Source organism: Schistocerca piceifrons, chromosome 2, assembly GCF_021461385.2.
Source record: "Schistocerca piceifrons isolate TAMUIC-IGC-003096 chromosome 2, iqSchPice1.1, whole genome shotgun sequence".
NCBI lineage: Eukaryota > Metazoa > Arthropoda > Insecta > Orthoptera > Acrididae > Schistocerca > Schistocerca piceifrons.
The window spans coordinates 126763658-126791466 of NC_060139.1; the positions used below are offsets into that span (position 1 = coordinate 126763658).

Here is a 27809-nt window from a genome sequence, read left to right on the forward strand (position 1 = left end):
GAAGTGGAGACGGCGATACAGGCCATCTGCTACAGCGAGGTTCACAGCAGGTGGCGTGACGCAGCCCGTGTTGGCGTTGGTGGCAATACGAGTGGATGCGACAGTCTGCAGACGACTCACCACGGCTTGCTGGAAAAACGCCTTCAGCACTGCACGCTCGTGACTTACCACTTGGCTGTTTTACATCGCCGTCTGCTTCGGCACTCGAAAACTAATCGATACTGCCACTGCCGCCTGCTGATTTTTCGAGGAATTAGCAACTGGCCGTTGGTGATGGTTGTTCGTCACAGTGCGCTGTCATTTGTGCAGTTGGATTACATTATAGTTCACGTGGTAGATAACCGGGCCAGTCCATGAAAATTTTAGGTAGTTACACGTGCACAACGTAGATCCTGGATATTTGCTTTCGGAACCAAATCTACCAAGCGTATCATCGATGCACAGCTTATAGTCGAATTCATAGCTCCACTGTACCTTCCTCCTACTTTTCCGAACTGTACTGTAGATCTGCTGCATACACCGATGGATGCAGTTGTAGTCACAGGACGCCTTACAGCGATTAAAAACCTGTGCTCGTATTATTACCGAGTGGGATTGAAACCCATTTTCATTCAGCTTGATTTGGACTTCTCATATCTACTTTATACGATTGCGAAGAGCGTACCCAGTGTCAGAGTTAGGATAGCGACGTGGTAAGGGGGATGGACGGACCTCATTTTCAGAGAGACGAAATACACTCCCGGAAAAAATTGTGCATCCTCTTAGAGGTTTCCAATTCACTCAGGATTTATTGTTGCAACATTGTATGTGATTACATTTACATATCAATAGCACAAGCAATTTTGAGGAACCAGATATCGAGCCATGCTGAAACACCGATATTATTATGTGATGTAGCCTCCACGGGTGACAGTGCAAGCGCAAACTCTGGCATACAGTCATCGCAATGTTGGCGAATACGTCCTGGAATACTTTATGCCACGCCTGCTCGAACTTTCACGTAGCTCTGTCAGAGTAGTGGGATAATGAGGCGCACGAGTCACTTCGCGTTAAATCGTATCCCATATGTGCTCAATTGGCGAGGGGAAGTCCAGAGATCGTGCTGGTCAGGGAAGTTGTTGCATGTCTCGGAGAGTACATTGAGTTTCACGGGCAGTGTGTGGGCGGGCATTGTCCTCTTGGAACAAATCACCTCCTCGCTGCAAAAACGGCAAGAGAGCGGGTGTAACAACATTCTGCACGCGCTGAGCGCTGGTTAGCGTCCCCGCTCCCCCACTCCTAGAAACACCAAAACCGATCGAAAGTTGTAGCTCATTGCACCCCAGACCACAAGGTCTGGGCTGGGTCCGTGTGTCTTGGACGAATACACTCCACGAGACAGCAGCGCTCACCGGGTCTGTGTCGTACGCACAAACTACCAATCTGCTTTCATCGGTGAAGACCACGGCGCGCCATTCCAGCATCCGAGTGATCCTTTGACGACATCAATTGAACTATGCACGTCGACACTGTGGGATGAATGGAAGACGGGCTAGAGCTGTGCATGCCCGTAGTCCCACTGTTGATAATCGGTTTGCAAAAGTTTGTTTGTGTTGACACGTCTGGGCTCATAAGCCCTCTTATCTGTGCTGAGGTAGCTATACGATCTGCCACTGTAGCCTTTTACAATACGGCTATCCTGGCGGGCGTCTGTGCTGCGTGGACGTCCAGAACCTTCTTTGGTGTGAGAACATTAAGGTAACCACTGATGCCAGCATCGATGCACAAGTGGCGTAGCACGTCCAAATTATGTGACAGTTGTCCAAAAGACCATCCCGCCACTCGGAAGGCCACAATTTGGCCTCTTCCAAACTCGCTCAGTTGGCTGCATGAAGCCTCCGTGGCATAGTTGCCTGCTTGCTTCACACGTTTGTACCGCACTGATCCTTGTGGCTATAAGCGTTCCCTATTAAAGGGTAGAGACAACTAGCGCTGTGGTAGCTATATCTCTACGCTGTCTGTTGGCGGACTACGCTGAAACCAGTATCAGTACATCTATTACACCCAGGTGGCATATGCCGTCATCGGATCAAAATCGACATAGTCTTTCCAAGTGCACTAATTTTTTCCGGCAGTTGAATTGTGAGATTTTTCGACTAATGGGTCTGGATGCAACCAGTCAGTATCCGTGATAAGTTCTGGCTTTCTTCAAATTGATACTGAAACGATCCGTTTGACTGTGGCGGGGCGGGATTTGAGTTTGCGAAGATTTGTGTTTCAAGGAGAGAAGGAATGAAACGCAGAAGCGCTTCCCTGCCCCTAACTCGATTCGGCATTAGGGAATTGCCACGATAATTTCGTTAACAGTGACACGGTCACTTTCTTCCTCAGCGACATGTAATTGAGCTAATTCTTTGTGGCGTTAGCTCGAAAGCTTTCTTTCTTCAGGAAGGCTTTATCGGCGTCTAGGGATTGGTTCCACAATAAAATTTTGCTTCTTAGATCAGTATTGAGTCTATTGTACGAATAAGACAAGCTCATTGAACAATTATTTAGCTTTCTTAACCTTTGTTTACGCTGGTATAACAGGGCAACAGGAGAAGGTTGACTTGATAGGCAGGTGAAGAATATCAATTGAAAACTGGATAGCATTTACCGAACGTACGCTAGCTGCTTTAAAACAATTTTTGGGGGAATTAATCAGTGCGCGATATTCACAAATTAATGACTATTTCATGGCGATAAAATAACAGAGGTAAAACAAACTTCTATTCATCAGGAGAGGCATTCCTCGATACGATACCAATGTATTAATGCCACAAAAGTAGAATTTTGGCTTTTTAAATTGAAAATTCGCTGAAGGCCGTTTTTCCGTAATGTTCCAGTGCTGGATCTTTTCCCGATCAACAGGTGCTTGCAGTGATTGAAGAGCACTAGTTGACTGGCGATATGACTAGCGAATATAACAGCCTGATGGCTGCAATTATATTTCTTTAATGAACGATTCGATTTAACTTGTATTTGCTGCATAATATCTGTTTTCCTTTGCACTAGTTTTTGCATAAAATCACAAACTTCAGACGCTGTTCCATATTTTCTTCAGGGGAGTCATGTAATGTCTAAAGGCACACTTCATATGCTTTTGCGAGTTATTACAGGACTCGCGGAGTAAAGAACGCGTTTATATCCGTTGTATTTTGGTAAGGACTTGAGTGTACTAGTGCTCATTTTGGTCGTCGTTGATGACCCATAATCGAACTTATTTGAAGGTGAACATCTCTCGGTTTCCGCTATCGCACTGTCTCTCACTTCGCTGAAATAGTAACCATCTAATGCGATGATCTTTAAATGTAAATCGTAGTGAGATATCAAATCTGTTTCTGCCTTGTTGTTGTATTTATTTATTTTTTAATTGACAGACCTAGCTGCTTTCTGAAGCCGGCCGTGGTGGCCAAGCGGTTCTAGGCGCTACAGTCTGGAACCGCGCGACTGTTGCTGTCGCAGGTTCGAATCCTGCCTCGGGCATGGATGTGTGTGACGTCGTTAGGTTAGTTAGGTTTAAGTAGTTCTAAGTTCTAGGGGACTGATGACCTCAGATGTTAAGTCCCATAGTGCTCACAGCCATTTGAACCATTTTTTGCTTTCTGAATCGTCCTTGGTTCAAAATTTGCCTCCTGGCACGTAGTTTGATCGTGGAATAACGATGCATAATATGTAACGTGAATACCATCATGGCTTAACTCGATTTGACGATGCTTGAAAAATGCCCTACAGTTATCCCATCACCTTATTTCGAAATAAACATCGAAGTTAGCAAATGCTGAATTTACAACACAGTTCCTAACATAAAATATTTGCAAACATAGTCAACATTAAAACCTTCTATGTACATATCCGAACTCTACTATTCATGTCTGGCATCAATAGCCAATTTGGGACTGTGTGCATATGCAAGTGGTTTTAATTTACATTTACTATAGTGAAGTTGGCCACACACTGACCGAAATCTAGATATGCAATACACATCATTTGCAACTGATTGCTGTACCCTTTACTACTGCAGTGAATGCAGTCACTGGGTACAACTGTTTTCCTGAGGATTCAAACTTGATATATGTACTGGAGTTCAAAAGTGGAGGACTCGTATCGTAACAGTGCACGCATTAGCTCTTTATGGAACAAATGTAAACAAAGGAAACAGTTACAATTTTTCCGCGTATGTATTGCTTGTAACCACACCGTTTTTTTTGTCCCAACACATGACAACAATTTGTGGAATGATTGCTTGTCCACTCTAAACTTTGTGGGGCGGGCAGATGAAGGAACGTTTGAAACAGAAGGAGGTCTTAAATGTTTTTAAATGCCTTTACGAGATGTACGAGATGTTTTTGCTTTTATGTTTGAGCAATGCCACGTGGTGTCCGAGTTAGACCTCACAAAGGAGAGAGAGAGAGAGAGAGAGAGAGAGAGAGAGAGAGAGAGAGATCCACTTGTTTCGACTACCTTCCAACCACGTAAAACGTTTTTTGAAATCTTAAGCTGTGATAATGCTGCAATTTTTCTTTGTTCTACTCGTATTTCGGTCGGCGCAACAGCGACTTCTCAACTCGTTCTTCGTTCACAGTAGTAAGGAAAAGGTCAGCTGGTACTGGCTCTGATGAATAGGGAGCTAGCAACTACTTTTTTATGTTTTGGCTGAAACGTGTTGATAACGAAGAGCAGTGTTGGTCGGGGCCTTAGCAGACTTTCACCATACACCTAAAAGTTGTACGTAATCTGATGAAAACTCTCAGATAAAAGGCATGCGCTCTGCAATACTCAAAAATATCGTCAGTCCTAGATAGTATTTATAAACGAAACATCATTGCCAGTTCGTGATGTCAAAGGGTGGCTAGGTCGAGATTGGCCTTAGAATACAGTCCCCTCCCCTCTCCCCCCCTACTTTTTTTTGAAATGTGAAAATCAGTCGAATAACATAGATGATATTGCTTAGCGCATTTTTTAAAATGGTTCTTCCGGAATTGCTGCGTCCTGAGCTACAAATTTTCCTGAAAGGCAACAAAAATTGACGCACTATCCTTTAAGAAAGTGTAGGCGTACCACAGCTTGAAACACGAGCTAAGGCAGTGCCGCACATTATAGGCTTTCTATCGCTCACTACCTCGCCGAAGTCATTATCGCAGGCAGACCCACTCCCTGCGCTTAAGTGGGTCTCGGCTCGGAGATAAGCCGGTTCGAATTCTGGTGGTGTTGGCGTAAAGTCCCTGATCATCAGTCTTTGCGCCAATGTCCTAGACTGAACTCCACACGTTTCCGCAGTGTCTCATGAAGTGAACGCATGTGGTAATGATCTGGCCGTCGGACAGAGGCGTCAACGTTGCGGCCCCCGTGGTGCTATGCGAGAGGAGAAGGCTACGTGCCGGCACCGGATATCTCCCTTCTCTCATCATCATCATCACCATCACCATCACCCATCACAAACATGACATCACACTTCACCCTCATCCGTTACACTCTACTTCACTCCCCATATACACATAAGACACAACTCCCTCATATCCACAAGGAACTCCAGTGTGCGTGGCGGAAGAAAACCTTTTCCTTTTAGGCGGCTGAACCTATCCCTTGGTGTGTCCCAGGCAACAATGCCATTCGATTTTGCTGCACTTTACAGAAAATATTGACAGCTTTGAGTAAAATTCTATAACCAGGAAATGTTTGTGTGCCTTGGCGTTAATACGCACAAATATAAGTAACATTCATGCGGAAGGATAAAAAGTCTCCTGATTTAATTGTGCTGTTACCTTCTGGCCAAAGATGAGCTACATTTCCTTTCAGTATTGCTGCAGCGAAACAATTTGTCACCTCTTATTTTTAGTTGCACAATACACTATAGGAAAGTAAAGTACCTAGATGTACCGCTGATGTGTTTCGTTTTTTTTTTTTTTTTGCAGTGAAAGTTCCGCAGATCACGAAGATCCTGAACGCTAAGAGCGCGGAGGGAATCAGCTTTGCGAGTGTTTTGCTGGAACTATCCGCCATCACTTCCAGCGCCTCCTACAGCTTCACCCGGGGATTTCCATTCAGGTGAGTACCAAATCATGACAGACGCCTGGCCAGTCTGGACACACTGACCAGTTCTGATGAGGTTCCACGGTGCAGAACTTCATGATTGATCTACCTAATGTGTAAAAAGAGGCGGAGGTATATGAAATATATAAAAGGCATCTCAAACTGCTAAGAACAGAAACTTGAAATTGGGAGAGGGTATTGTTCTTATTCTGTAAGCGTCGTTTAAGAAGGTATTTTTCGAAATTCCACCCCTAAGGAGGTGAAACAGGAGATGAGGTTTTTTTGAAAATATGTTGCTATTAAGGCAATTTTAAAGTAGTGCTTGGTTTCTCAATCAGTAAAAAAAAAAATACATGTTTCAACGTTTTTGAAAGGGGTGAAATAGGGGATGAAAACTTTTGGGAAAATATTTCCATTCATTAAAAAAAAATTTAAAGCTAAGTCGATGAAAACTGGTGTATCACTTCATGTTGTTGTTGTTGCGGTCTTCAGTCCTGAGACTGGTTTGATGCAGCTCTCCATGCTACTCTATCCTGTGCAAGCTTCTTCATCTCCCAATACGTACTGCAGCCTACATCCTTCTGAATCTGTTTAGTGTATTCATCTCTTGGTCTCCCTCTACGATTTTTACCCTCCACGCTGCCCTCCAATACTAAATTGGTGATCCCTTGATGCCTCAGAACATGTCCTACCAACCGATCCCTCCTTCTTGTCAAGTTGTGCCACAAACTCCTCTTCTCCGCAATCCTATTCAATTTTTCCTCATTAGTTACGTGATCTACCCATCTAATCTTCAGCATTCTTCTGTAGCACCACATTTCAAAGGCTTCTATTCTCTTCTTGTCCAAACTATTTATCGTCCATGTTTCACTTCCATACATGGCTACACTCCATACAAATACTTTCAGAAACGACTTCCTGACATCTAAATCTATACTCGATGTTAACAAATTTCTCTTCTTCAGAAACGCTTTCCTTGCCATTGCCAGTCTACATTCTATATCCTCTCTACTTCGACCATCATCAGTTACTTTGCTCCCCAAAGAGCAAAACTCATTTACTACTTTAAGTGTCTCATTTCTTAATCTAATTTCCTCAGCATCACCCGACGTAATTCGACCACATTCCATTATCCTTAGTAAGATATAAAGAAATACAGGGTGTTTCAAAAATGACCGGTATATTTGAAACGGCAATAAAAACTAAACGAGCAGCGATAGAAATACACCATTTGTTGCAATATGCTTGGGACAACAGTACATTTTCAGGCGGACAAACTTTCGAAATTACAGTAGTTACAATTTTCAACAACAGATGGCGCTGCAAGTGATGTGAAAGATAAAGAAGACAACGCAGTCTGTGGGTGCGCCATTCTGTACGTCGTCTTTCTGCTGTAAGCGTATGCTGTTCACAACGTGCAAGTGTGCTGTAGACAACATGGTTTATTCCTTAGAACAGAGGATTTTTCTGGTGTTGGAATTCCACCGCCTAGAACACAGTGTTGTTGCAACAAGACGAAGTTTTCAACGGGGGTTTAATGTAACCAAAGGACCGAAAAGCGATAAAATAAAGGATCTGTTTGAAAAATTTCAACGGACTGGGAACGTGACGGATGAACGTGCTGGAAAGGTAGGGCGACCGCGTACGGCAACCACAGAGGGCAACGCGCAGCTAGTGCAGCAGGTGATCCAACAGCGGCCTCGGGTTTCCGTTCGCCGTGTTGCAGCTGCGGTCCAAATGACGCCAACGTCCACGTATCGTCTCATGCGCCAGAGTTTACACCTCTATCCATACAAAATTCAAACGCGGCAACCCCTCAGCGCCGCTACCATTGCTGCACGAGAGACATTCGCTAACGATATAGTGCACAGGATTGATGACGGCGATATGCATGTGGGCAGCATTTGGTTTACTGACGAAGCTTATTTTTACCTGGACGGCTTCGTCAATAAACAGAACTGGCGCATATGGGGAACCGAAAAGTCCCATGTTGCAGTCCCATCGTCCCTGCATCCTCAAAAAGTACTGGTCTGGGCCGCCATTTCTTCCAAAGGAATCATTGGCCCATTTTTCAGATCCGAAACGATTTCTGCATCACGCTATCTGGACATTCTTCGTGAATTTGTGGCGGTACAAATTGCCTTAGGCGACACTGCGAACACCTCGTGGTTTATGCAAGATGGTGCCCGGCCACATCGCACGGCCGACGTCTTTAATTTCCTGAATGAATATTTCGATGATCGTGTGATTGCTTTGGGCTATCCGAAACATACAGGAGGCGGCGTGGATTGGCCTCCCTATTCGCCAGACATGAACCCCTGTGACTTCTTTCTGTGGGGACACTTGAAAGACCAGGTGTACCGCCAGAATCCAGAAACAATTGAACAGCTGAAGCAGTACATCTCATCTGCATGTGAAGCCATTCCGCCAGACACGTTGTCAGAGGTTTCGGGTAATTTCATTCAGAGACTACGCCATATTATTGCTACGCATGGTGGATATGTGGAAAATATCGTACTATAGTTTCCCAGACCGCAGCGCCTTCTGTTGTTGAAAATTGTAACTACTGTAATTTCGAAAGTTTGTCTGCCTGAAAATGTACTGTTGTCCCAAGCATATTGCAACAAACGGTGTATTTCTATCGCTGCTCGTTTAGTTTTTATTGCCGTTTCAAATATACCGGTCATTTTTGAAACACCCTGTATATATTAATGGATGAAAGTTTCTATTGAAATATCAACGCAAAAGGTTTAATTAACAAAAATCATGGACTCTAGGTACCAGAATCGCTTTTTTGACGGATGTAAACGCCACAGAAAAACGAACTACTATCTCTTGTCATACATCATTCCTTGTTCCTCGGCTACTACTATTCAATTGTAGTAATAGTGTGCGGCGATGGTGCTGAACACATCTGTTGTGAGCAGTGCGAATCATCTGGTCAGAACAAGTTTTCCCACAATGGCAAGGGATTTTGTAAACACTGGACCACCTTAGTTCTAGATAATGTTCAACCGACCCATCGAAAGCTCTGATCTTGGTTGGCGAACGAAACACAATTTTGGTATATCGTTTCTAAATCCTTTCTACCTTTAAAGACACTGGTACGCTCTGAGCATGTGCTTGCAGCCGCGTCGGAGGTAGCGTAAGCCTCCCGACAGAGGTACTCCGTAGGACTAATCGTTTGTCAGCTGCCACCCTTGTGGCGCTGTACCTTCACGTAATGTTCGAGGGGAACAGCGACAACTACTGGAGCAAGCGTATAAAATAGCCACCATTCATGGTAGGGATCAGTTTCCGGCGACATTTAGCAAACAGCATTCTCACCTGAAGATGGAGGTTAGGTGGACGCCTGAAGTACTGTGTCAAGATGATTGTATGTACCGGGTGATTAAAAAAGTAAGATCAGGTTTCACTTGTGTTACATACAAACTATAAAAGATACAAATACATTGCGCATGTCACTGCATAGAGGAAGGTTCAAAGTTACGACACAGCTGCGCTGTTGTTTGTTTGTGACAACATGGCGACTACACCACAAAAGAAATAATTTTTTGTGTTGGAATTTGCGCGAAGTCAATTCATTCTTCAAGTGCAACTTGCATTCTGCAGTCGATTCAGCAAGAAGCCACCTGTGTATAAACAGATTTATCACTGGATACGAAATTATTGTAAGTTGTTTGAATATGCAGAGGGAAGAGCACAGGTCGGCCACGCACGTCTATTGAAAATGTCGAGCGTATACGAGATGCGGTCATACGGAGATCTCGGAAGTCCACAAGACGGACAGGCCAGGAACTGAAACTTTCTCGAACAACGGTGTGGCCCGTTCTAAAACGACGCCTGCGTATGAAGCCTTACAAGCAGCAATTACTGCAGCAACTGCGTCCCGGCAACCACAATAGAGGGTACGAATTTTCCATTTCGATTATCCAGCATACAGCAGAGGACATTTTTTTCCCGAACGACTCACCTTTTCGGACGAATCGACGTTTCATCTATCGGGTGAAGTAAACGGCCATAGCGTAAGAATCCGAGAGTCACAAAATCCTGTCTTCGTCGTCGAACATGAAAGACACTCACCGAAACTGAATGTGTTTTGTACCGTTTCTGTTCACAAAGTAATGGATCTTTCTTTTTGACGAGGAAAGTAACTGGAATGTTACATCTCGACATGCTGCAAAATTGGTTGTTTCCTCAACTTCACGAAGATTCCAGTTACTTCTACATCTACATCTACATCCATACTCTGCAAGCCACCTGACGGTGTGTGGCGGAGGGTACGTTGAGTGCCTCTATCGGTTCTCCCTTCTATTCCAGTCTCGTATTGTTCGTGGAAAGGAGGATTGTCGGTATGCCTCTGTGTGGGCTCTAATCTCTCTGATTTTATCCTCATGGTCTCTTCGCGAGATATACGTAGGAGGGAGCAATATACTGCATGACTCTTCGGTGAAGGTATGTTCTTGAAACTTCAACAAAAGCCTGTACCGAGCTACTGAGCGTCTCTCCTGCAGATTCTTCCGCTGGAGTTTATCTATCAACTCCGTAACGCTTTCGTGATTACTAAATGATCCTGTAACGAAGCGCGCTGCTCTCCGTTGGATCTTCTCTCTCTCTCCTCTATCAACCCTATCTGGTACGGATCCCACACTGCTGAGCAGTATTCAAGCAGCGGGCGAACAAGCGTACTGTAACCTACTTCCTTTGTTTTCGGATTGCATTTCCTTAGGATTCTTCCAATGAATCTCAGTCTGCCATCTGCTTTACCGACGATCAACTTTATATGATCATTCCATTTTAAAGCACTCCTAATGCGTACTCGCAAATAACTTATGGCATTAACTGCTCCCAGTTGCTGACCTGCTATATTGTAGCTAAATGATAAGGGATCTTTCTTTCTATGTATTCGCAGCACATTACACTTGTCTACATTGAGATTCAATTGCCATTCCCTGCACCATGCGTCAATTCACTGCAGATCCTCCTACATTTCGGTACAATTTTCCATTGTTACAACCTCTCGATATACCACAGCATCATGCGCAAAAAGCCTCAGTGAACTTCCGATGTCATCCACAAGGTCATTTATGTATATTGTGAATAGCAACGGTCCCACGACACTCCTCTGCGGCACACCTGAAATCACTCTTACTTCAGAAGACTTCTCTCCATTGAGAATGACATGCTGTGTTCTGTTATCTGGGAACTCTTCAATCCAATAACACAATTGGTCTGATAGTCCATATGCTCTTACTTTGTTTGTTAAACGACTGTGAGGAACTGTATCGAACGCCTTGCGGAAGTCAAGAAACGCGGTATCTACCTGTGAATCCGTGTCTATGGCCCTCTGAGTCTTGTGGACGAATAGCGCGAGCTGGGTTTCACACGACCCTCTTTTTCGAAACCCATGCTGTTTTCCCACAGAGTAGATTTTTAGTCTCCAGGAAAGTCATTATACTTGAACATAATACGTGTTCCAAAATTCTACAACTGATCGACGTTAGGGATATAGTTCTGCACATCTCTTCGACGTCCCTTCTTGAAAACGGTGATGACCTGTGCCCCTTTCCAATCCTTTGGAACGCTACGCTCTTCTAGAGACCTACGGTACACCGCTGCAAGAAGGGGGGCAAGTTCCTTCGCGTTCTCTGTGTAAAATCGAACTGGTATCCCATCAGGTCCTGCGGCCTTTCCTCTTTTGAGCGACTTTAATTGTTTCTCTATCCCTCTGTCGTCTATCTCGATATCTACCATTTTGTCATCTGTACGACAATCTAGAGAAGGAACTACAGTGCAGTCTACCTCTGTGAAACAGCTTTGGAAAAAGACATTTAGTATTTCGGCCTTTAGTCTGTCATCCTCTGTTTCAGTACTATTTTGGTCACAGAGTGTCTGGACATTTTGTTTTGATCCACCTACCGCTTTGACATAAGGCCACAATTTCTTAGGATTTTCTGCCAAGTCAGTACATAGAACTTTACTTTCGAAATCATTGAACGCCTCTCGCATAGCCCTCCTCACACTACATTTCGCTTCGCGCAATTTTTGTTTGTCTTCAAGGCTTTGGCTATGTTTATGTTTGCTGTGAAGTTCCCTTTGCTTCCGCAGCAGTTTTCTAACTCGGTTGTTGTACCTCGGTGGCTCCTTTCCATCTCTTACGATCTTGCTTGGCACATACTCATCTAACGCATATTGTACGATGGTTTTGAACTTTGTCCACTGATCCTCAACACTATCTGTACTTGAGACAAAACTTTTGTGTTGGGCCGTCAGGTACTCTGTAATCTGCTTTTTGTCACTTTTGCTAAACAGAAAAATCTTCCTACCTTTTTTAATATTTCTATTTACGGCTGAAATCATCGATGCAGTAGCCGCTTTGTGATCGCTGATTCCCTGTTTTGCGTAAACTGTTTCAAATAGTTCGGGTCTGTTTGTCACCAGAAGGTCTAATATGTTATCGCCACGAGTCGGTTCTCTGTTTAACTGCTCAAGGTAGTTTTCAGATAAAGCACTTAAAAAAATTTCACTGGATTCTTTGTCCCTGCCACCCGTTATGAACGTTTGAGTCTCCCAGTCTATATCCGGCAAATTAAAATCTCCACCCAGAACTATAACATGGTGGGGAAATCTACTCGAAATATTTTCCAAATTATCCTTCAGGTGCTCAGCCACAACAGCTGCTGAGCCCGAGGGCCTATAGAGACATCCAGTTACCATGCTTGAGCCTGCTTTAACAGTGACCTTCACCCAAATTATTTCACATTTCGGATCTCCGTCAATTTCCTTCGATACTATTGCACTTTTTATCGCTATAAACACGCCTCCCCCTTCACTGTCCAGCCTGTCTCTGCGGTATACATTCCAATCTGAGTTTAGGATTTCATTACTGTTTACGTCTAGTTTCAGCCAATTTTCTGTCCCTAGTACTATGTGGGCATTGTGACCGTTTATTAATGAGAGCAGTTCAGTGACCTTTCTATAGACGCTCCTGCAGTTTACTATTAGCACATTAATATTGTTATTCCCTGTTGCATTTTGCCTACTCCTACTTTGCCGCGTCTCAGGTGGCGTCTTGTCGGGCCTAGGGAGGAAATTCTCTAACCTAAAGACCCATGTGCACTCCACACGTACTCCGCTACCCTTGTAGCCGCTTCCTGCGTGTAGTGCATTTTTATGCATGACGGCGCCCCGCCTCACTTAAGATGCGGCGTTATCTTAACAAAACCATCTCATAACGTTGCATTGGAAGAGGTGGACAACCAAGTTTTTGTCCATTGGTTTTGCCCTCCCAGGTCACCAGACCTCGCACCTTGGGAATTTTTATGTGGGGGTACATGAAAGATATTCTTTTTCACCTATGGCAGCTACTCTTAAAGATTTGACAAATCGAATTATTCAAGTTGTCGATTTAGTAAACAGGAACTTGTTGATCAGTGTGTGGTTTGAAATGGATACCGTTTAGATTTTCTCGAGCAATGCATAGTGTGTGCTGTAGTCTGTGCGAGCGTAAGACTTCGAACTTCCCTCTATCCGGTGACACGTGCAATGTGTTTCTATCTTGCACAGTTTGTTTGTAATAAACAACTAAAATCTATTCTTTCTTGTTGAGTCACCCTTTATTTAACCCAGAGTAAAAATATATGCGGTCAGTACCGCGGTTCGATCGCGTCCACATTGTTACTTTATGCCATGAAGGGCTCTCAACAAGGACAGTGTCCAGGCGTCAGAGTGAACCAAAGCGATGTGTTCAGACATGGAGGAGATACAGAGAGAGACAGGAACTGTCAATGACATATCTCGCTCAGGCCGCCGAAGGGCAACTACTGCAGTGGATGACCGCTACCTACAGATTAGGGCTCGGAGGAACCCTGACAGCAACGCCACCATGTTGAATAATGCTTTTGGTGCAGCCATAGGACGTCATGTTACAACTCAAGTGTGCGCAATAGGCTGCATGATGCGTAACTTCACTCCCGACGTCAATGGCGAGGTCCATGTTTGCAATCACGACACCATGCAGCACGGTACAGACGGGCCCAACAACATGCCGAATGGACCGCTCAGGATTGACATCGCGTTCTCTTCACGGATGAGTGTCGCATATGCCTTCAACCAGACAGTCGTCGGAGACGTGTTTGGAGGCAACCGGGTTAGGCTGAACACCTTAGACACACTTTCCAGCGAGTGCAGCAAGGTGGAGATTCCCTGATGATGTTTTGGAGTGGCATTATGTGGGGCCGACATACGGCGCTGGTGGTCATGGAAGGCGCCGTAACGGCTGTACAATACTCGAAAGCCATCCTCTGACCGATAGTGCAACCATATCGGCAGCATATTGGCGAGACATTCGTCTTCATGGACGACAATTCGCGCCCCCATCGTGCACATCTTGTGAATGACTTCCTTCAGGATAATGACATCGCTCGACTAGAGTAGCCACCATGTTCTCCAGACATGAACCTTACCGAACATGCCTGGGATAGATTGAAAAGGGCTGTTTATGGACGACGTCACCCACCAACCACTCTGAGGGATCTACGCCGAATCGCCGTTGGCGAGTAGGACAATCTGGACCAACAGTGCCTTGATGAACTTATCGATAGTATGCCACGACGAATATAGTCATGCATCAATGCAAGAGGACGTGCTGCTGGGTGTTACAGGTACCGGTGTGTACAGCAATCTGGAGCACCACCTCTGAAGGTCTCGCTGAATGGTAGTACAACCTGCAGTGTGTGGTTTTCATGAGCAATAAAAAGGGTGGAAATGATGTTTATGTTGATTTCTATTCCAATTTTCTGTACAGGTTCCGGAACTCTCGGAACCGAGGTGATGCAAAACTTTCTTTGATGCATGTAGTTCAGAGGACATGATGCACGTCGAAGCAAGGGAGTTTGAGGCTGGTTAGCTGAGGAGTTAATTGAAAACTTTGCATTTTTTACTAACTAAGACAATATTTTAGCCAGAAGTCAGCGACCGACATGCTATACATCCGAAGTATGTTGCAAAGATCTCGTTTGCGGGCCCATGTTTACTGGAACTGCTTGCATCTGTTATCATATAGGTTCAACCCTGTCGGTCTTCATTATTAGTTTTGATATACCAGTTATAAGAAAAGATAGCGCAGCGAGTTTCTCGTGCAGAAATCGCATTTATTTGTCGGGTCTTCGTGAGAATATAATTTTATGTGTTGTATAAGGAAGAGAAACATCTACCAGCACATGGTGGAATTCGACAGCAGCAGGGTCGTGGCAGATGGAGACTGCGGTTGTTGCTCTGGGGTATTATTGTTTTCGTTGTCCGCCTCCGTAGCTGTGTGGTCATTGCGGCTGACTGCCGTGCGGGGCGTCCAGGTTCGATTCCCGGCCGGGTCGGAGACTTTATCAGCTCGGGGACTGGGTATTGTGTTTTTCTCATCATTATTTCATTATCATCGACGCCCAAGTCGCTTAAGAGTCGCCAAATAAAAGAGACACTAGACGGCGAACAACTCCAGATGGGGCCCACTGGCCGTACGCATCGTCATGCATGACCGTAACGGCCCCATGCGACTAGTGCCAGCAAGGGCAGACATTATTCTCTCTGCTATTGCATTCGTCGTATAGGATCAGCAGCTGGCGTGATGGCATGCAGTGACATTGGATACACAATACCATCGTCTCTGGTTCTCATTGTCGGTCATTTGGACAACGGACGCTACATTTCTACATATTAAGAACGGCGGCTGTGCCTTATCTCCGAGGTCAGCGTATCGTTATGTGTCATCAAGATAATGCAAGGCCCCATAGTGCCCGTTCTGTCCTTGGTTACCTCCATAAAGAGAGTGTTCGACTGTTTTCCGGGACACCACGATTTCCATAGCTCTCACCATTGAAAACATCTGTTCCATGTTCCCCCCAAAGTGACTTACAAATTAAACCACGTAATCTTTCCACTGTACTGTTAACGCTCAACATGTGCGACGGTCTTATTTGCTAACCCTCCGGGTGTTGCATTTTTAGGGGCCAGTAGTGTAGACTCGCCAGCCTCGTGTGACGAAGATGGCGAGAGCGGAATTTTTTTTTCCGCAGTGGGAGTATTTCGTGTCGAATAGAGTTTTAAGTCTGATCACTAGTTTCTCCAGGAATAATGAATTCTGGAGCACCTTCTGTATGACGTTAATCTTTAAAGGAAACTGTGGGGAAAAAGAAATTGGTACACCTGGAAGGACAACGTCATTCCTGATCCGATCATGGCGTATGCCATCTGGGTGATAGTAGACATACTGATAATGGTTTATACGTCGTCTGCTAACAGATAGCGTAGTGTCATAGCTACCGGAGCGCCATCTTTGTCCACCCTTTAATTGGGAGTGCTCACAGTCAGAAGGCTCAGTCTGGTGCAGACGTGTGAAGCGAGCAGGCAACCATGCCACGAAGACCCACTCGTGCTTCATACAGCCAGCTGAGCGAGTTCGAAAAGGGCCAAATTGTGCCCTTCTGAGTGTCGGGATGGACTTTCCCGAGAATTGCTACACAAGTGGGTCGTGTTGCGTCAGTTGTGCATCGATGTATCAGTGGTCACGTGAACATCCTCATATCCGCAGGTGATGTTTTGGACGCCCACGCAGAACAGAAGTCCGCCAGGATCATCTTATTGTAAAGGCAACATTGGCAGATCGTACAGCTACCACAGCTGAGATAAGAGGGCTTGTGTGCCCAGACGTGTAACACGAACTGTTGCGAACTGATTGTTACAGTGAGACTGTGGGCACGCACGCCTCTAGCCCGTCTTCCACTCATGCCATAGCATCGACGTTCGCGGCTTGATTGGTGCCGCCAGATGAACACTTGGTAGATGGAATGGCGCGGTGCGGTCTTCAACAGTGACAACAGACTGTACGCAAGCTATGATGATTTGCGTGTACAATGTAGACTCGGTGAACGCTGTCTCGGATAGTGCATTCGTCCAAGACACTCTGGCCCCACCACAGGCCTTATGGTCAGGGGTGAGATAAGTTATAACTCCCGATCACCTTTGGTGTTTCTGGAGGGACGCTTACCAGTGCTCGGTACGTGCAGAATGTTGTTAGACCCGTTCTTTTGCCGTTCTTGCAACAGGGAGGTGATGTGTTGTTCCAGCAGGACAATGCCCGTCCACCCGTGAAACACAACGTGCTCTACAAGACGTACAGCAACTTCCCTGGCTAGCACACCCTCCGGACTTGTCTTCACTGGAGCATGTGTGGGATGTGATGCTACGAGAAGGGACTCGTTCAACTTGTCGATCAACAAGTTTTGGAGAACTACGTGAGCAGATCGAGCAGCCGTGGCATAACGTATCCCAGGACAGTATTTGCCATCTGTACAATCGACTGGATACCAGAGTCAGTGCCTGCATTGCCGACTGTGGGGGTTACACCACGTACTAATATGGGCCGGTTGATTCGGGGGGAGGGGATCAAACGGAGAGGTCATAGGTCCCATCGGATTACGGAAGGATGAGGAAGGAAGTCGGCCGGCGCCAGCCGGGGTGGCCAAGCGGTTAAAGGCGCTACAGTCTGGAACCGCGCGACCGCTACGGTCGCAGGTTCGAATCCTGCCTCGGGCATGGATGTGTGTGATGTCCTTAGGTTAGTTAGCTTTAAGTAGTTGTAAGTTCTAGGGGACTGATGACCTTAGAAGTTAAGTCCCATAGTGCTCAGAGCCATTTTTGAAGTCAGCCGTGCTCTTTAAGGAACCATCCCAGCATTTGCCTGAAGCGGCTTAGGGAAATCACGGAAAAACTAAATCCTGATGGCCGGACGTGGGTTTGAACCGTCGACCACCTGAATGCGAGGCCACTGTGCCAACCACTGCGCCACCTCGCTCGATACTAGCAAGGGTGTTTCAGCATGGATTGATAGCTGGTACCTCAGAACCACTTATGCTGTTGACCTGTAAATGTAATCATTCGGCGGCGTGAAGTTCCATGAATGTAGATATGGACTGTGTATGGAGCATTAACCACATCCCTGCTTGGGTGGATTTAGGCCGAAACTGCACAGCAGAAGCAGAGTTACCGAATGGGGACTCAACAATGCAGACACCAGCCGATCGAGCACAACCTCATCCTTGTGGCAGTGTTTTGGCGCGAACCCCTTGCAGCCTTGCGATCGTTAGCCTAATTTCGCAGCCGTGCGTTTTTCACCGGCCCGCCATTAGGTAGTCGCGGTCGCGGCAGCAGCAGCAGCGCGGCGGCGAGCAGCGGCAGCCGGCACAAAGCTCCTATACGAAATTGTGGGATCCCCGTCAAGCATATCGGATGGTGTGGTAAATTAATTTGAAATTGGTGCGGTGTTGAGATTATCTCGGCGGGGTGGCGGCGATTCATCACAGTTTGGCGGCCGCCCCGCGGGGGGCCCTCCGGCCCTCGCTGGGACTTGCGCGTCTCGCCTGGTCTTCAGAGGCCGCCGGCCGAGGCGCTCTGCACGGTAATTACCACGCCGCCTAGCTGCCCGCTGCCGCCCGCCGCCTGCGTCCACTCCAGCTCTGCCCGCCGTCGCCAGTAATTTTTCGCTTAATTTGCTGATAGAGGCCGCTGCTGAGACGCCCGCTGTTGCGCCGGGCATGCTGCCACCTCTAGCGACTGTTGTTGTTCTTGTAGTATATGTACGTCTATTAGTCGAGCCCAGTATTATTGCACCTGGGAGTGAGGGTGCTTCAGTCGGCTTATCATGAGTAAGCGCGTAATCGGGGTTGGTAGTATATGCCTGACTGACCTGAAAGCATTGACAGTGCGGTGCGCTTTCGCTAGTCTCAAGTCACCACGTTTTTCCGACAATGGCCAAGTGCAATAATATCATGGTTGGTTAGGCTGGTATTAAACTATCAAATTTCTTTGTCAAAGATTTGATCAAAAATGTGATCAAATATTCCGTCAAATATATTTGACAAAGATCTTTGACGTAGCGCTAGAAGGGGTATTACACTGTCATATTTTTCGTCAAAGTTCAAGATGGCTGACAACAACAACTTGCTATAAACCGCAGCAGTTGCACGTACCACAGTTGCGCTGTGTGCGCGGAAGAGAAGCGGGGGGGAAAAAAGTAAACATACCTGGGTGAAGCCGTGGGTTTTACGACGACACGATAAAAGCATTCAACAAAACTTGTTACGTGACCTTATAGTGGAGGATGTCAACTCGTACATCAATTACTTAAGAATGGATGAACATACATTTCTGTATGTGCTCAGTGAAGTGTATCCTCATATCACAAAGCACAATATTCACTTAAGAACTGCTACATCTGCAGAAGACAGGCTCACTGTAACACTCCGATTCCTTGCTACACGAGAGGGTTAGGTTAGATTAGGTTAGGTGAGGTCAGGTCAGGTCAGGTCTCCAATCTTCTTAATCTATTTTTGTATTCAGCGTGCCTCACGTTGTAAAGGGCCTCATCAGCTTCATACATCTCTATTAATTTTGTAGTTGTCGGCACACACCAATTGTATTTACCGGGAATGTTTATTAAAACACTACAGACGACAGAATGCTGCAGCGATGCTAGCGCTCCGTGTGGCACCATTGCAGTGAACAGAAGACAAGCGACTTCTTTGATCAAATCCACAGCGAGGCCCTAGATTTGATCAAATATTGGACGACATTCGACAAAGTTGCGTATTACACCATCAAATATCTTTGGCAAAGATATTGGACAAAGATATTTGACAAAGAAATGTGATAGTGTAATACCGACCTTAGTTCGTAAATATTTAGTAAGCAACTGTACTGTGCATGGCGAAGGGTACATCGTACCAGTATCATCCATTTTCTTTCGTATTCCATTCGCGTATTGAGTGAGGAAAATGTAACTCTGTATGCCTCTGTAAAGCGCTCTGATCTCTCTCACGTTGTTCTCGTACAATCCTACGCGACGTAAAGTTTGGCGCAATGTCGTACTGTCGTCTTCGAAGACAGGTACTCAGGGGTTTCGCGATAATTGCGTCTTCTTTCTTCCAAGAAGTCCCGTTCACATTCACGAGGCATTTCTGTTTCACTTTCGTATGTGTGATGAAGACTTTTTACGATCCTTTCGATCTCTTCAAATTGCACATCTCCTTAATACTTACACTATGTGACGTGCACAGGATGTTCACCATCCATTTTGTAATGAGGTACTACACGGTTCTTTGCTTTTATTGTAGCTGTTACCTTACATTTATCCAAATTCAAAGAGAGCTGCTATTCTTTACTCCATTTCTGCAGTTCCTCACGGTAGTCCAACGACGATACTTTCCTGTACACAACTGCATCGTCAATTGGCTCTGAGCGCTATGGGACTTAACATCTGAGGTCATCTGTCCCCTAGAACTTAGAACTACTTAAACCTAACTAGCCTAAGGACGTCACACACATCCATGCCCGTGGCAGGATTCGAACCTGCGCCCGTAGCGGTCACGCCGTTCCAGACTGAAGCGCCTAGAACCGCCCGGCCACTCTCGCCGGCACTGCATCGTCAGTGAACTCTCCTATAGTGCTGCCGATCCTATTCGACGCATTGTTGTATATGCTATATTAAAAAATTGGAGATAAAACAAAGAAGTGCAAGCGAATCATCTCCACCCCAAACTGTACGGTTACTGTGTTCTGGGCCCTAAAAACAGTTTTGTTGATGGAATTAATGGAACTTGGCACGACCATCACTGCAGCCTCATGCAGTGCGACTCTTCAACGTCTACGTAGGTCTTTTTAGAACAACCGACAAGGAATGTTGTCATCAGACTCGCCCTTCGTGACAGCACACCGTTGCACACTGCAGTTATAATAAAGACGCTCTTGCACCGTTTTCGACGGGACGTGTTTGATCACCAAAGGACATGAATCCCTTTGATTTTCACCTCTTTGCTCACATTAAAAGCTGGCTGGGAGGGCAGGATTGCGGCACAGACAACGAGCTTCAGTCCAGCGTAGAGAATAGGCTTTAAGCACAGGCAGTTGCCTTCTATGAAGAGCGCATTGGAAAGTTGGTACCCCGTTGTGACAAAGGTCTAAGTCGGAGCGGCGGCTATTAGAGACGTAGCTGGAAGGTATAGCAAAATGATGCGAATACATTTTTAATTTTCTTTGTTGTTTCCATTTCGCGTCTGATCGGACATTGGGGTGGGGTGGGGGAGGGAGGAAGAGCCCTTGTACTTTTGTTTCTGTGGAACATCCGCTGTCCAGCTTAACGTACTGGGTTTTAATAGACGTATATTCATCGGGCCAGTCATATATACCTGCGAAAATATTCCGTGTGATCGTAGCTTGGCTCGTAGACGACGATGTGATTGGTGGTCATCATCGTCGTTTCTGTAGTATCGGTATACAGGAAGTTCCGAATAACTCAGATGCGGATTATTCGTGGATAGTTCAGCGATTTTCGAAACAATGTAAACGATGACTGAAATATTCCGTTATAATCATAGTTCCTTTTAAACCACAAATTTCTGGTTATGGAGACGAAGATGACGAAAATGTAAGCGAGTGGTTAAATACCAGTAGTAGCAATGTCTACGAACCGGGATTTGGGCAGCTAAGGGACGCGGACATAGCGAACCCCTGCGTGGTTATCATGCACATCGAAGCGCTCAAATGCGTTGATCTGATGTTAAAGCATTCAGGGCGAAATTCGTTTCACTGTGCCGATGCTTTGACTCTCCGGCTAATGAAAACTGTTGTGTGTGAATGAGTGAATGAAAAACAGAAGCAGAAAAAAATGAATGGTGAATGACTGAAAGTAAGTGGAAGCAAGTGACACGAAGTGTAATTCTGTAAATAAGTTGGCAGTTTCCAGCGAGTAACGCAGTGGGCTTTCGAATGTAACATGCAGGTTGCTTTGTGATTATAGTTAGTAAAAATTTCCGGTGAAAAATGTTGATTTTGCATTGTTTGTATTATTCGGTTATTCGTGCGCTCTCGGTGGTGGTGGTGGTGGTGGTAATTGGTTTCTGGGGCGCTCAAAGACGCGGTTGTCAGCGCCAGTATAAATTTCCAATCTTTTCACAGCCCACTCTCGCCACTTTCCCGAATGATGATGAAATGACGAGGACAACACAAACGCCCAGTCCCTGGGCGGAAAAAAAAACCCTAGCCGGCCTGGAATCAACCGCGGGACCCGTGATGCAGAGGCTAACGCTAACGACTAGACCACGAGCTGCGGACTGCGCTCTAGGATCTGCATTAATCCTGTTGATCGGGAGATTGCTGTAGTTATTTATAGTGGTGGTGGTGCTGGGGGAGGGAGGGGGGGAGGGTTCATAGTGATTAAGGAAGTGATTGTTTTCTTGGTGTGATGAAAAGGATCATTTTCATTGTGATATTGGTTAGTGTCGACTTAGTAGTAGTGCCCTTTTATGTGCTATTAATATACAGCGGAAAAAGTGTAACGTGAAATAGAGCGTGGCGAAATAGTTTATCATATTGAACGATACGGGGGAAAAACTGTTATTTCGATGTCTCGAATTTTTATACAGAACGATAATTACTGCTGTAGATGTACAATATATTATTGTTTATCGGGAATTAGTTTGTGTAGTCAATTTTTTCAGCATCAGATTTCGGCAAATTTTTTTTACCGAGTATCCTTATATTCATTCCATTCAAAAAAAAAAAAAAAATGGCTCTGAGCACTATGGGACCCAACATCTTAGGTCATAAGTCCCCTAGAACTTAGAACTACTTAAACCTAACTAACCTAAGGACATCACACACACCCATGCCCGAGGCAGGATTCGAACCTGCGACCGGAACAGTCCCGCGGTTCCGGACTGCAGCGCCAGAACCGCACGGCCACCGCGGCCGGCCATTCCATTCAAATGCGCATCTAAATAATTGTACGTACTTTTCATAATATTACACGTTTCTCGTGTAATGGTGACAGAAATTGAAATCTGTATTTCGTTGTCAAATTCGTTGATGTCGTTACTTCGATTCTATCTTTCGAACTGTGAACGATTTCCAAACTGTCATCGACTGTCATAAGCGACGCTGCACGCGCATCATTGTCGACAGCAACAAATTCAGCAAATGATTATACAGGACAATCTGATAACGTGAAAATTTCTAATTCCACCGTCTTTGCACAAACAATTGCAGTGTGTACATTAAAAACGAAACGAAATGATTTCACAAAAAACTGGCTTATTTCGACATACAATTCACGAACGTCGACACACTCGTCAGCGAATTTGAAAACTGACTGAAGTGTTTTGACGATTGCATTTCGGGCAAAATAAACCTAACGTAGGAACAGGGGAAATTATTGTTTACTTCGTTCGCTCTAACAAAAATAAATAAACCAATAAATATGGACGACTTAGTGAGTTGTAAGTCTGAGAAGCGGAGCCTTTCCGTGCTAAATTATTTTTGTTTCGCGTTAGGCAAACGGTTTCCCGTTGGCACCTCCGTACAGGTGCAGAAGTACTGTCACGTGGTTGCCGTCGATACAGGAACAACTCAGCATAACGTCTTTGTGGTGCTCTTTCATTGCTTTCAGTTAACCCATAAGCGAAGTGCTTGTGGACTAATTCCTCAGCGGTAAACTTATCCATACTGCCGTGTATCACTGTTAAAGTAAAACTAACGGAAGGTAAAGTGGGCAGTACTGTTCTGAACAACGTGAGCGAATGGAACAGATGCTAAAAGACGCAGGCATAGGAAATCAAAGAAATAAATATCTCTGTAAAGAATCACCGGAGACAACTCCCAGAACAACATCCGAAATTTTGTCAGTGGAGTCCACATTTACACTGTATTTGATCTTTATAATTTGTGTAATTGCTATACCCAAACTTTTAAGGTCAAAATTACACAATACGTAGACAACCATCAAATAAGTGTTAAGGAAAAAATGGTTCGAAATGAATATTTTCAGCTATTCGAAACCATAAGGCAGCAGTGCATTTGGGCGTACACACGATAGAGATAACAACTTACAGTTTTTGACTGGACGTTATTCAGTAGATGAACTTCCAGAATTGTGGTTAATTTGCGGTGCAGTGCCCAGAAAGCCGAATAAATGTACAGAGACGAGTTTCGCAACACGCAAATAATTGGAGGGGCGTGAACTGGGTCATTCAGGCACGCAGACCTTTCCAGGGTTCCTGACAAAAAATTGTCCTCATAGTAAAATTTGTGGGATAGATGTTAGATTGAGGGAGATAACATCCATCAACCTGTAAACGCTGCCGCGCTCCTTCCACCCCTGGTTCTTTAAAGAATCGAACTCCTATGTATAAAACAGCTTTAAACTTCTGATCACTTCACGTTTAATGAATAGATTATGACAGCATTTCAAATTTTAAAATTCGAGCAATAATCGTATGATACACTGAAATTCAAATTTTTGTTGCCCCTCGAAGCTGTTAGATCGGCAATCTGGAACTGGGCTCGGGTGAACGTTTTTGGCGTTTGTTAATATAGATAAGCACCCGTCAGCTTACCCGAGAAATGCCTACCTCGAAGAACACAAGAGGGCGCTATTGGAGCAGCAGGTCCACACTTCATAATAAAAATGAAATTATTGTATGACGTTATTAGCCGGAGGATCCCATCTGAAGTTGTTCGGCTGCCACATCGGCGATTCGTGCGTCGATGATGATTATGGTGATGATTATGAGGTGAACACAACACTCAGGCCCCAAGCGGATAAAATCTCAGAACCGCTCGGGAATCGAACCCGACCCCCAAGGCGCAGTCAGCCGCGCTGACCACTCAGCTACGGAGGCAAACTCTTTATAACGATATATAGCATTTGCAAGCAGTGCGGCCAAACATCTTTGAAGCGATAGTTCAGATCTGTCAGTAGGTTAACCAGCGCCAGTACTGCCGAAGAATCCTACAATTTGTATTCTTATCGAATGAGGTCTGTTTCAACAGTAATGAAGTATTCAGCCGCCGACTGCAATTATGAAAATCCATACGCCACGAGCCTGTCAGATGACCAGCAACGAGTCTCTATCACTGGACTGGAATTTTACGAGATAACTAATGAGACCATTTTTGTTGCAAACCGTTTGAATGGTTCACGTTGCATGTTGTTCATTCGTGACGTGCATTAACAGTTGTTCGAAATCGTGCCTCTTGTTTCCCACGGGAATATGCGATTTCAACATGAGTGTTGTATAACATATCATTTCCTGACCGCTCCTGTGTGATCTTCGTGTGGCTGTCGGCTCTGCCAGGGTCGGTATCTGGCGGAAGGGAGTGTATGCAGCCTGGTTACTGAGTCTGATTGCCCGAGAGGCGCTATACTCAAACAAATTTGTATAACTGTGTGCTGCTCGCTAAATCGAGGAATCGACCAACAGACCTTGCAGGAGCAGGTGGTGTAGTGCCCTCGGTGGTTGGGGGGGGGGGATGTTCCAAAGAGTGTTACTGAAGTCGGTAATTGCGGTAATTGGTGATCCTGGATATTTTTCCAGTAGAGATTATTTTCAAGAATGGAAAGTGCGTTCCTGTGAATCAGCGTGGAATTACGTTTAGACTTTATCCGATTTTCTATTCGATTGTTGCTTTTAAGTTGGGGGCAGCGTTTCTACATCTGATTGCGGAGCCAGTACCTAGCTGGACGGTGATGATGTTTCACTAACGACTTGTCGTAAATTTGAGAGTGACGTTTTGTGTGACATTTTTCCATTATTGAAGTTGCATTGTTATTGTTTTGCTGTTTTGGAAATGGTGAGTGAAAGTTTCTTGGAGTTTCTTGGAGCCATTTGGAGTCGGTGTGGGAACTGTAAGCGGTGTGCATATTGTAGTCCTGTGGTCGGATCTTGGAATCTTTTTGAAATAAGTTGGATTGCTACAGGGCTCTGATTATTGACATTGGAGAAGTGGGAAATTTAATCCCCCTCTTGCGGGTCAAAGCGTGGTTAGCGACCCTAATTTAGATTGAGTTGATAGTATAGCACAGCAGAGAACTAATTTTAGTCCGCCAATAAACGCTTCCAATTAAGTCTGCGGGGCAGGACGCTGCGTAATTTGTCTCGCGTTGCAGAGAGCATACGAATCAGTTCTTAGTCTCGAATTCGGCTTTGCGCCGTGCCACAGAATCACCGAGAGACGACGGAAGGAACTTTTCGCTATACACCCCACTTCTCTATTACTGTCCGTGAGCTATTGTGTCCCTTATCCTTGGATTGGAGAGGATGTCATGTTCCACGGCCAGCGCGATCGCCTGGTTTCGCATCCGAACAGTTTTCATCTGGGATCACATAAATTCGTTTACTCGTAGGAAGTACATAACTTCTCCTTACTTGTGTCAGACTTCTGTTTCCTTTCCTATCGGCCTCCCTTGGCCAACTCTTACTTTTTCGATCCCAACGGTATCGACCCCAATTGTAATAGGTTTCGAGGGCCGAAGGTGTCTTTCATTTTTCTTTTCTATCTCCAACGAAGAGAGCAAGGAAGACCCAAGAGACGTTGTGTAGCCCGCTTTCCTAAGGAATAAACCTGAAAAGAAATCCGCCGGCCGTTGTGGCCGAGCGGTTCTAGGCGCTACAGTCTGGAGCCGCGCGACCGCTACGGTCGCAGGTTCGAATCCTGCCTCGGGCATGGATGTGTGTGATGTCCTTAGGTTAGTTAGGTTTAATTAGTTCTAAGTTCTAGGGGACTGATGACCTCAGAAGTTAAGTTCTATAGTGCTCAGAGCCATTTTTTTGAAAAGAAATCCTGCCAGCTGAGGGCAGAACAGTGGCAGCCCCACTACTGGGCTAACCGTGCACAGCGCCTGTAACGCTGCCAGGGGGGGGACATTATACCCCAAAAATCCTCACATATTTGCCTCGGAATAGGATGGACCTTTACCAGCTAGTAGTCCGTGACAACTGGATCCAAAGTGCACAAGATTGCCATCAATGGAGAAGCATTGTAAGGTCTGCACAGCATCTACAGGGTCCTCCGTCGTCGATTTGATGGTGATGGTGATGATGATGAAGATGATAATGATGATGACTCGTAGGAAGTGAAGACGAAAGGGTTGGTAGCATCCTGTCTCACTATAGGAAAAACAACAACGCTGTTTGAGAGAGTTTGGCAAAGCTTTATTCTTCATTGTAACGCATGTCATAGCGATATTGCCAATGGTCGCTTTGAACAGTTGCTTCGAGCTTAGGACGTTGTTGCTAAGCATAACTTGTTGATGTCGGTATTCATTTCTAACCATTTATTCTTTATCTCAAAGGACTCCAGTTGTATAATTTTTGTTCTAAATGATGGTATACCCAGTGTTGTTCGTATGTACGTGTAATCTGACATCTCGATCGCGAAAACTGTGGTAAAATAACACGTATGTATGTATTAGTCAGAAACTTAATTCGAGGTATGCGAACAGTATAACATTATCAGTCATTTGTTTTTATATGGTGTCTGTCATGTGGTACGACTCTTGGTTCAGTATTTTTACGTTGTGTAGGGCGTATCATTCCGTGCACCAGTGCGTTCTTGGAACTGCGACCACCAACACCCGAATGTGGGCGCTCGAAACGGAAAACGATAGACCGTTTGACAGGTCCAGTATCACTGTCTAAATATTGCATCTCGAGGTGGTCCGCGTACGGTGGGCTCACAAGATATGTTTGACTGAAATGTGTGTTTAGCGCGCAGTAACTCGGCGAGCATTATTACGTTACGGGAGCAGCGGCGGAAAATGTTAGTGGCGTGGCGGCCACTTAACGTGGAGTAGGATTACCCGTCGGCTACCGCGGGCCAGCCGGGCCCGGCTGTAAGACGAGCAGGTATCGAATTATGGCTTCGGGCATTTG

General features: G+C 45.4%; 1 protein-coding gene across 1 annotated transcript in view; it reads left to right on the top strand.

Moving 5' to 3' along the window:
* The window catches only part of LOC124774926 (mannose-P-dolichol utilization defect 1 protein homolog), a 394849-nt gene that overhangs the window by 111614 nt on the left and 255426 nt on the right, over positions 1 to 27809 (top strand). The window contains exon 3 of the mRNA XM_047249607.1: positions 5934 to 6066. Coding sequence (XP_047105563.1) covers positions 5934 to 6066 — 133 coding nt within the window. The remainder of the gene's footprint in view (positions 1 to 5933; positions 6067 to 27809) is intronic.